The sequence below is a fragment of the Silene latifolia genome, chromosome 8 (genome assembly GCF_048544455.1).
Source record: "Silene latifolia isolate original U9 population chromosome 8, ASM4854445v1, whole genome shotgun sequence".
NCBI classification, from domain to species: domain Eukaryota; kingdom Viridiplantae; phylum Streptophyta; class Magnoliopsida; order Caryophyllales; family Caryophyllaceae; genus Silene; species Silene latifolia.
Window position 1 is genome coordinate 87,610,376 of NC_133533.1, and position 12,144 is coordinate 87,622,519.

General features: G+C 37.3%; 1 protein-coding gene across 1 annotated transcript; it reads left to right on the forward strand.

Annotated features, from left to right (window-relative positions):
• Positions 1 to 7,380: 7,380 nt before the first annotated feature.
• Positions 7,381 to 8,016, forward strand: LOC141595468 (uncharacterized). The gene has a single exon (XM_074415436.1). It carries the CDS (start codon positions 7,381 to 7,383, stop codon positions 8,014 to 8,016), a length of 636 nt encoding a protein of 211 aa, XP_074271537.1.
• Positions 8,017 to 12,144: the final 4,128 nt, after the last annotated feature.

Consider the following 12,144-nt stretch of genomic DNA (forward strand, 5'->3'; position numbering starts at 1 on the left):
AATTGAATTAGGCAAAGTATGCTTTAATAATTCGATCTAATTTGTGCGAGAGCTCGTTAGTAATCGTTCTATGGTTGGGTAATAGACCGAGAGGAAATTGCTAATAACCTAAACAACATTTGATTTTATGTTCGTCTAATTTGACATCGATTTATGCTAATCTACATGTGTGACCCCATTCCCCCTAGATCCTTATTCATAATTGTTTACAACTTATTTTTCATCATTGCTTTTACTTTAATCAAATCAAACCAAACCAAATCGTGACCGACCTTGATAGAATTTTACTCATAGCTTGTCATATTGCCTCCACCGTCTCCCTGAGATCGACCCCTACTTCCCTAACTACATTCATTTGTTGTTAGCTATGCCTAGGGTATTTTATCTTTGTTAGGTACGCGATAAGCCTACCAGTGACCAAAAAGGGGATCTAAATCCATAAGTAAGATCCAAACAGGCACAACAGAGACAGAATCCAACTCACGTCCAAAAGTAGGATGCCAGTTTTTCAGAACCAACATACTATTATTCCAATTCCAACATCCTCCACGCATAATTGTTTGCATATCCTCAGATTTCTCAAATCTGAAATAGAACCAACATTTCTTAAAGTATAAGACATCTGGCTTTGAGACATGATTCCAATGCTTCTGAACAAAATCACGAACCTGAATAAGAGATGGTTTGGCTCCCAGGAACTGTCCAACTAGCGTGTATTGCCAGTAATCAATTTCCCCTTGTACATCCGCCATATCAATCGTAACTTCATTCTCCTTTTCTTGTGTACTTGCCATCGAGTATAGCTCCATCCCAAGGTGAGAGCGAGCGATGATACGTTCTTTCCAGCTCATCTTAGTCGAAGGATTGTCGTCAAGGGGCGGAGTTGGTGCAGCTGTTGAGCTCTCAGGAACAGCAACAGACGGAGTAGCCTGAGATTGAGTAACCACTGGAGTGACTGACGAAACCGGACCTCTCGCAGACGAGGGAGTGGAAGAAACCCCCGAAGGCGAGAGATGCGTGGGTTCATTAGATTTCAGTCGAGCCATGATCGGAAAGCTTGCGTGAAAAGAAAGCTTAGAGAGGATCCTCTCTCATCTAATCTCTCTCATAAGTATACTCGTTTTTTTAATGAATAGGCCATCTATTATCATTCAGATATTTATGTAACTTTCAGGACATCCAAATTTCTTTACTCCATAGGAGTACCAACTGCCCAAACTTGTCATTTTCTTATTACTAGAAATATGTGAACCGATATGACTCTCACACTATATTTCACGTGTGCTTTATTGTTCAATTTGGTAAGAATCTAATTTTTCATTACATATATTTTCTATGACTAATGTATAGCTCGCTATACCACATATAGAGCTAAACTATCTATAATTAAATCATAGATTTTAATGTAACATATCACATTTTGATAAGCTGATAAAAGTGGTATCATAATACATTTTCATAACCAAATGAATACTATCATTTCTAATTCCATGAACTACCTCTACTTGATGTATTTCATATTGAAAACAAACCACTGAACTTCAGGTTCAGTTGGGAATAATTTACTTGTTTGTTTTTACCAGTTTTTACTTATCATTCTCCCCCTAAGGTGGTAAAAACCATAACCACCTTGGACCTTAATTTCTCATATCACCGATAAGAATTTATATGGGCATTTTTGTACATTAACAAAATCTTTTGGGGAGTAATATATAATGCAGCTGGATTTTAAATGTGCTGAATTACAATGCCCTTTTCGGAGACTAACGATTCCATAAAATAATCAAACTGTGATCTTCAATATTAAATATACTCAGACTTCGTGTAATGTCTTGCCTTTGATAAATTTACACGAAAGATTTTGAGCACTTATATTTTCCTTAGGATAAACTTCAGGTTTATCAAAACGGGTGTATGTAATAAGAACCCGGATGGCCTGAACTGTCACATCCAGATCATTTCATGTCAAGTTTCTTAGTTGTCAACAACCTATGCAATCTTTTATAATCTATCCGGCTAGATAAATGATGTGACATAAGACACAACAGGTGTCTCGTATATGTAGGCAAGACTCATCAATGTTCCTTCAGGGAACATGACTATATTACTCTTTGAGTATTGTCATCAAAAAAAATATAATTATTATGTCACACGCTCAACAAATATTTTTGTCAACGTATACAATGATACAGAACATAATTTAACTTTCAAATAAATTATTGCCTTCAAACTCATCATATAGAAACCTAATAAACCAAACATTATAACTGACAGAGGGTGTATCTTTAAACCAATTATAAACAATGATTATAATATAACACAATCAAATTTATAATACCCTTATCCTTACATAATTATACTATTAACCGTAATTGATATATAGCTTTTTACCTGTTATTACAAGTCTAACTTTATATGTGATTAGTATGTAAATTGTTTTAAGATATGTGGCAAGAAACAACACTATTTAGCTATTAGTAAATCAACATCGTCCAAAACAAGATATGCATCATCATTGTTTATGCTTCGGATAAATATCACTATATCTCATGATAAGACCCTACTATATGGTATAATTATGGTTTGCGCAACGATATGACTAAAAGGGAATAAGGTCGGCAACGCAGATAATAAAATAATTGGTTATGTATACTTTATTATACCGCCACTAGCATCCTTAATCGGTTACGTATACCTTTATTATCAGCCAGTTACAACAAAAACCAAATTATAGGACCAAATTCATGATGACACTAATGATACCAAATAAAAACTCTAAAGCGTCATGTTAAAATATATGTACATTAATCATGAATCAACTATTTTTAAAGTAACAAAAATTAAACCATTTAAACATGGAGTCTCTTATGCTCAGCATAGTTCGCAAAGTATTATACTAAACCGAGTTAGAAATCAACATTCATACTAGATTACCACATTATAACAACTTACGTCGAGATATTAGTGGAGTTGAGTTAAATTATCGTGAATACTGATCCAATAAAGAGGATTCTGGTCATAATTTGTAAACATTGTGAATTTCAGGTCACAATTTCAGTATTTATAACATTTATGAACTTCAGACCATAATATGAATATCAAAATTTCATCTCGCAGATCACTTTTCTTTTCTCATATCAAATTCTTGCATATGTGAGTCTCATATGACTTTTCATGAGATATTCACTTTCATGAGATATTTTTATTTCTTTAAATGAACGAATTTGGCTCAATAAGGCCACATCATTAAGCTCAATTAAGGCTCACTACACCAAATAATAGGTGCAACAACGGTTAGATAAGGTGATATACCATTGTAATACAAAACACGGAACCGTTATTACATCGACCGTTGTTATTTTGTGACCATGGTTGTTAAAAAGGCGGAGCCGTTATGAAATGTAAATAACGGGTTCAAATAACCGTAATACAATATTAAGAACGGTTCAAAAACCGTTGTCTATAATATTGAAACCGTGGTAGTATTAGTTGGAATGCTCTACGGAAACCTATGACAATGGTTTTACGGAAACAAAACCATTGTAAAATAGTAAATATGACAACGGTTTATGCTTATTAAACCATTTTAAATGTCATGAATTCGACAACGGTTTATGCTTATTAAACCGTTATATTATGGATGAATATGTCAACAGGTTTCTATTTAAATGCGACCGTTGTCAATATATTTATTGACAACGGTTTTATTTTTAACCGTAATCGAATTTATAAATATTTTTTTAAAAAAATTATTTTAGCAGGTTCCAGCAGCTGCTGAAATGCTAATTTTTGCATAGCAGGTTCCGCTGAAATGCTACTGCAAAATAGCATTTCAGCAGCTGCGCATTGCAAAAATTCAATCCTACAACATCAGAGTATTACACAGATTGATCTACTCAACCCAACATCAAATATAAACAAGGTGACCAAAACTAATTACACATGGCTCTATATACACACATACATAATGAGCAGACTATTGACCATCCGTTAATGAAAGAAAATAAGTGGCCCACTTATTTCTCATGTCGGCGATGTCTTCCTTCGAATAGATTGGGTCTTTGTTTTTGATTGAAGGTGGGAACTACAAATCAAAATATACTTAAATCAAAATAGACAGAATAAGTAGAATATTACACAGAATTAAACCCAAGTTACTGTGGACGCGGGCCTACGGGGGTCGCTCGGTGAAAGCGAGCAAGCTTTGCAATTGTGGAGTCGCCACCAATTTATTGTGGAAAATTGGAAACCGTTCGAATACCTCGTGTCATGTCAAGACACAAAGTAGTGACATGAACACCAAGAACTCGTTACCCTTAGCATTCTATGTCTAGAATGACTCTCGTGGATGCCAATGAACACGGATGTTCACAGAGATCTAGAGTAAGGGGTGAGGGTACGTATTAGGAAGCTCTTTTGATCGAACACCTAATCCCGCCCGCCTCGATAGCGGCCTATAGTAATGATTAGGGTAGTTATCTATACTCGATGTATTGAAGGTTATATGCATGCAATGCAACAAACAATAAATTAATCCTAGCATGTGAGAATTAACTAAGTCGGTGTACCTTCATGGAGGCCTTAAACAATGCTACTCCAAAGGTCGGAATAGGGACGATTATTGTACCCCCTGAGAGGGGGGGGGGACAATGATAGGCTTTTGGAATGTGAGGGGGTTGAATAGTCCAGCTAAGCAGAAGTACATTTAATGGTTCCTACACCATCATCAAGTTGGATTGTTTGGCCTCCTTGAGACGAAGGTTAAATCTTCGTCTCTAAATGGAGTTAGGAATAATATTTGTAATGGTTGGTGTGTGTCTACAAATACTCAGTACCATAAAGGAGGTAGAGTGTGGATTTTATGGAAACCTAATCTATTCAATGTTCAATTTCTTGAGTATAATGCTCAGTTTATCCATACAATTGTTCAGGATCATGCTAATGGTTCTTCGTTTCACTTCACTATTGTATATGCCTTTAATGGTGTCCATGAGAGGAAGGCTTTATGGAGTCGATTAATTGCTTTCAGCTTGCATATTCAGGGTCCTTGGTTCATAGGGGGTGATTTTAATGCTGTGATTAAACCCAGTGAACGGTTGGGAGGAGTAACTACTGAGGAGGAAATGGAAGATTTTCAAATGTGCCTTGATCAGTGTAGTATGGTGGATATGCCTGCCACTGGTTCTTTCTACACCTGGAATAACAAGCAAGAAGCAGCTACTAGAGTCTTTAGCAGGCTGGATAGAGCCCTTGTTAATCATGAGTGGATTGAGCATAGGCCTGATTATTATGCTCATTTTCATACTGAGGGTTACTTTGATCACACGCCTTGTTTGATTCAGAAGACTTCTGATATAGGACTCAGGAAGGGGAGTTTTAAATACTTTAACATGTGAAGTGGTTCTGATCTTTTTATACCTTGTGTTGCACAGATTTGGGGGACTAGCATCCAGGGTACTCCTATGTTTCAGTTTGTAAGGAAGCTTAAATTACTTAAAAAGCCTTTGAAGTTGCTGAACAGAGAATTATTTGCTGATGTTGAGAATAATACTATGAGGGCGTGGAAGCATTTGGAGCATATTCAGATTCAACTTAGAACTGGCCCATCTAATGTTGACCTGATTGGAATGGAAATCAATGCTGCTAGAGAGTATTCTGAGCTTCAGAAGGCCTGTGATAGCTTCCTGTTGCAGAAATCCAAAGCCACCTGGATCTGTAGTGGGGATAGTAACTCAAAGATGTTTCACAGTTATATGAAACATAGGCAGGCTAAGAACAAAGTTCTCAGGATTGCAGATGAGCAGGGCAATTGGCTTACTGAACCTACTAGTATTCAGAATGCTTTTTTATCTTTTTTACCATGATCTTCTGGGGGAGACTAAAACTGTGCAGGCTGTGAATGCACAAGTTGTTCAGAAGGGCCCCTATTGCAATGGGGAGCTCTGTGCTGAGTTAGCTCTTCCTGTTACTGATGATGAAATCAGAGCTGCTGTCTTCCAGATTCTAGGCCATAAAGCACCTGGTCCTGATGGTTTCACTAGTGATTTTTACAAGGATGCCTGGCAGGTGATTGGAGAGGAGGTATGTACTGTGGTAAAGGATTTCTTTCTCAATGGCAGGCTTCTAAAACAAGTGAATCATACTTTGGTTTCACTAGTTCCCAAAGTGGACTTGCCTCAAAACGTTGCTCAGTTTAGGCCAATCTCATGTTGCAATGTCATCTATAAAGTTATATCCAAACTCTTATGCTCCAGATTGGCTAAGATCCTCCCACATATTATTAGTCCTACTCAAGGAGGTTTTGTAAAAGGGAGAAACATTATTGAGAATATTCTAGTGTGTCAAGATATCATCAGATTATACAAGAGAACTGCTGTTTCTCCAATATGTCTCATCAAAGTTGATTTGAAAAAAGCCTATGACTCAGTGAACTGGCAATTTCTCCGTGAAATGCTTGATGCTCTACTCTTTCCTGCTCACTTCAAGAAACTTATTATGGAATGTGTGTCTAGTGCTTCCTATTCTCTTGTGCTTAATGGTAACAGCTTTGGTTTTTTTCATGGGAAGAAGGGCCTCAGGCAGGGAGACCCCCTTTCCCCTTTATTGTTCACCATAGCTATGGAATACCTCACTAGGATTCTTAACTTCACAACTGATGTTCTGCCTTTTAAACATCATTCTCTATGTAGGAGGTTAAAGTTATCTCACCTGATGTTTGCAGATGACCTTTTATTGTTCTCAAAAGGAGACTATCCTTCTGTGATGCTGCTGTTAAGGTCCTTTGCCTCTTTTTCTAAAGCTTCTGGTTTGGAGATGAATAATGCTAAGTCTAACATATATTTCAATGGGGTGCATAATGCAATCAAACAGCAACTCATTGCTAGTTCAGGGTGTGTTGAGGGACAGATTCCTTTCAAATATCTTGGAGTTCCTATTGCTGCTGGTAAATTGGGGAAAAAGGAGTGTAAGATACTGGTGGAGAAGATTATTGATAGAATCAGAATGCTTGGTGCCAGGAAGATTTCCTATGCTGGTAGACTCATTCTTGTTAAGTCTGTCCTTACCTCTCTTTTTTCTTATTGGGCTAATATATTTCTGATTCCTAAAGGGGTTTTGAAACAAATTGATAATATTTGTCGTAATTACTTATGGGATAGCACTAGCAACTATATGAGGGTGCCCCTTGTTGGCTGGGATCACATCTGTAACCCTAAGAGTGAAGGTGGTCTAGGCATCAGGAATAGCTTTCACTGGAATATGGCCACTATTGGGAAGTTAGTGTGGTGGATTTAAAGCAAGCCGGATAGTTTATGGGTCAAGTGGGTGCATCAAGTTTATATAAAAGGCACTCCCTGGTCTGACCATATTTCTAAAAGCCATATGAGTGGCAACTGGAAGGCAATATGTAAGACCAGGGACACGTTTATGAATGGCTACTCACAGGGTGTCTGGCTTGCTGATATGAGAGGGTACTCTGTTAAGTCTGGGTATGATTGGATAAGACTTAAGGAAACAAAAGTGGGATGGTCTAAGATAGTTTGGAATAATGTTGCTCTCCCAAAGCATTCCTTTGTGAACTGGCTTATAATGAGGAATGCTCTTAATACCAAAGAGAAGCTGCACAGGTTAGGCATCAACTCTGATGATTTATGCTGCATTTGCCAAGCTGAGTCTGAGATAGTTACACACCTGTTCCAACGTTGTCCTTATTTTAGTGAGCTGCTGGATCAGGTTTGCAACTGGCTGAGGATCACCAAACCTCAGGGAAATAATATCATATGGACTGGCAGAAAGAACTGGACGCAGGTACAGAAGAACGTTTGGTTATCAATATTCATGGCTGTTAATTATGCTGTCTGGCAGCAGCGTAATTCAGCATGTTTAGAAGGTGTTATTTTGCGACCTACTGTATTGTTCACTCAGTGTAAAATCCTGATGAAAATCAGGCTTCAAAGTCTACTAAGTAGGGTCAAAGAGTCTAGGGATAGAGATTGGATTACTACTCTTGTAAGCTAAGTTATGATGTATCTTGTTTACTTGGTTTGAGCTTAATGAGAATTACTTACATTTCACCAAAAAAAAAAAAACTAAGTCGGTAAACAATTAATTAGCACTCAATATGTCGAAATATGATTTAATGTTGATTACATGTGAGAACAAGCAATAAATCATACAATACGATAAATAAATAAATACAATAATTAAAATTACAATAATTACAATTGATTAATTGATTTACGTCGAAAATACACTTAAAACGGATAATTTGAGAAAAGAAAGGATAAATAAATAAACGAACAGATTATTAGGTGATAATACGAATAATAGTAGATTAATACGTAAGCTAATAAACTAGGTCAAATCAACAATGGAAGTTCAGGGGCAGAATTCAACCCGGAACAGGCGCAGCAGTGCCGCGTCCTTTGGAAGAGGCGCAGCAGTGCCGCGTCCTTTGGAAGAGGCGCAACACCTGCTACGTCCTTTCCTGAGGTGAATTCTGGTTGTGAAGCCGGAATTACAAATCGTTAATGTTCATTGGTGATTTAAAGCTCGATTAATAATATTTGACTCGTAGAGAAGTGATTTAATAAATTATTTACATGCAAATTAGTCGTAAAAACAATAAAAGACGGGATAAAACTAATTAGAACAAATTAATTGCAAGATTAAAAAGTTAATTACGAATAAACGAACAAATTAATTAGGTTATCAATGCTCAACTAAATTACCGATGATAATGATAATAACAGATGAAAAATGTACAAAAGATGAATTTCAGAGACTTGATATTGATGAATCGAATCTCTAAAACCCGGATTGATTTTAATGACGAAAACCCGCAAATATTAATTATAAGGGATTTAAGTCGGGAATTAAAAGGTTATGAATTATTAATGAATTATATGCCAAAATTATCATGCCAATGAAATAAGAACAAACAAAGACGAGACAAGAAATAACAGACGAATTAAACAAAAGACGAAGGAAGAAGAAGGAAAGCAGGAACTGCGGCAGCCTCAGGAAGAGGCGCAACAGGTGCTGCGTCCCTTCGAAGAGGCGCAGCAGTTGCTGCGCTCCTTCTCGACATTTGTCTCCCGTTAATCCGTTAAAAAAGGTTTGAATAAAGGTTTTGTAAATCGGTTTTGAATATACTTTCGACGTAAACCTTACAATAATGATTACAAAAATAAAGTACAATAATAAAAGATAGGATTTACACCCTCAGACGTACATGTTTGACGAAACGAGATTAACTAAGTTAACGTTTAGTGATGCTCGACTCGAATGTACGACGAAAGTGCCCTCTAAGAGGAAAACGAACAAGATTGATTAAGTTGATTGAGGTGGAGTTGGTCAAATTGGTCAGTCATGCAAAACGAGGCTGGTACTCAGAAGGATCCGAGCTTACTTGGTCGAAAGTTCAAGCACGTAGACGCCAAAAAGCAAGAGCGTGGACTTAGAATGCAAAGGGAGAAGAGAAGGGCGGACACTCGCGTGAGAAATATGAGGAACGAAGGCTCCTATTTATACTAATCACACGAAAGGATTAGGGTTTCGGAGAAACTTTGGAAGTGAATCTCAAAAAGATTTGCAAAATACGCAGAAAGGAACTGGGAAAGAGGCGCAGCAGCCACTGCGCCTCTTGGAAGAGGCGCAGCAGCCACTGCGCCTCTTGGAAGAGGCGCAGCACCTGCTGCGTCCTTTCCTGGGTGGTTTCCTCCTGCGGAAGAAAGATTTCCGCGTTTTTATTATGGAATTACGTTTTGATCTCAATTTCCTTAATATTTATAAAATATTTTCGGGATATAATTTACCAAAGATTAAAAGATTGAAAATATGGAATAGAAATATCTGGAACATTCCAGAATATTCTGACTCGGCATTTTAAACGGTTATTAGAAAATGAAAACGGTTTTTGACCCGGACTCCAAATGTACTCTAATTACTGTCAAAACGACCGTATCGGCGCGTAGATGACGACTATGAGGTAGACATGAGTATTTGAGCTATCACATTACGATAAACTTACGAATTGTCATAAATCGTTCCGCGTACCAAACATGCGGCCCAATCATCACCGGGTGGTTTGCGGGAGGTGCAGAAATGAGGTATCTACAGAGCCCCCACTTTGACTGAGGCTTGGACAAGGCGAAAGTCAAAGCATAGCCATCAGGTCAATCGAAGATTACAACCTGACGACTATGGCGACGCGAGGCGGATTAAGGGGTCTGAGCCAAGGACCTGTCGTCGAGAACATTTTAGAGTCTGTCGACTATCGGGGAGGGTCGTTTAAAGTCCATTAGACTACGCGAGGAGGCTCGCCAGCCATAAGAAGAGACCATACCTGAGATTCCTTGAGACTCTAGGGAAAGGCAAAACGTGATATCGAAGAGGCAGCAGGACGTCGGCAGAAACTGCTGGGGGAAATCTGCTCGGGTCGGTTTTCAAACAAACTTCGGTAAAACTTGAGATTGATGTTGAACTCCACGTGTTGAGAGGGACAATTGGCTGTCCGGAACTCTCGCTGGGAAACATAATCAGGACTGATCTCCACGTCTTGAGAGGGACAATTGACTGTCCAGAACTCTCGCTGGGGGAACAGAATAGAGGTGTGTCAAAACACCTGTCAGAGGATATTCGCACGTTGTGGCAAGCGAAGTCTTGAAAAAATACCGCGACAGTTCGCATTTGGCTTGAAAATACAGGTCCGGGAGAAGAATAAACATGAAACGGACCAAATATACGATATATGGTTTTGAGGAAGAGGCGCACCAAAGATGGGCCCACAATTAACGAACTTATAACGAATCTTCGAAAATTGATTTGGAGGGAAACTGAGGAAGAGGCGCAACTGAAGGAAAAGTAGATCTATATACTTAACATACTCATATATGTTATAATTTAATTTGTCATAAAATTAACTAATGATCTTATGCATGCAAACTACTAAACAATATAAAGAAGAAATGTTAATCCTTACATTGGATTTTCGGTTTATGGGCACAAGAGAGATCACCTTTCTCTCTTGTTCTTGAGCTTTCCTTTTGGTTGAACAAAGACCCAAGTATAGGATCTCTCCCAAGGATTTATACCCAAAGCTTACTCTTAATTAAAATCAATATTATAAATACTAGTATAATATTAATCTTGTAGAAAAATGACCCAAAAATATTATAGGACTCTTTAATATTTTCGGTTTTTATGGGAGAGGAAGAAGGAAGCTTTTATCTCTCTAAAACTCTAATTTTAGATGAATGGATGAGTTAGTTAATAGACAATCACAATATTGTGTATTTAGGTAAAATATAAGAGAAAAACCAAAGAGGTTTTCCTCTTTTGAAAACCGGATGGAGGAAGGGGTGGAGAGAGCCAATGGATGCACTTGTTGCTCTTCACAATAAACAATAGGGTTGCATGGCTAGATTAGTAGGTAATCATTATGCCCTCCACTAATACAATCAACATAATATTAGCTTAACCTTCCTCTAATTTTCGGTACATATAGTTAATATGGATTCCATATTATTTTTGTCAATTTGTCAATATGTCACATGTCACATGTCACATAAATTTGTTATGTATTTTTAACATATTAAAAATCAACGTATTAATAAAACTACGTCATATACAAAAATCGACTTAGTAATTCATAATTACTTGTACCAAAATATTTTACCAATTTATAAATCACAACAACTTGTATTTATAATAATTCATTCAATTTCAATTGTTTCTATAAACAATAATTTCATCCGAGTAATGATACAATTCGATTACTCAGACCGTATCTCATTTAATCACATTATAATGAAATATGTAAATATTACTTCCAAAATCGTCCGTCAATTTTTCAAGTAAATTAATTAACTCGTAACGTTATACGATTAATTAAATGATCAATTAAGAGTGTTGCCCTATAGGTATGACCTAGGGGGTCAACTGATCACCACCGTCGCACGACAGTAATGTCAAACTCTAGTCAGCCAATCATTACCGATATATGTTGACCATTGACAAAAAAATTACTTCCCAATTGTATTCTTTAAAACGAGACTTAAACATGTGATCATCATGATCAACAGTTGTGATCGCATTATTGTCGGATGACACATATTCCAACAATCTCCCACTTGTCCTCGACAA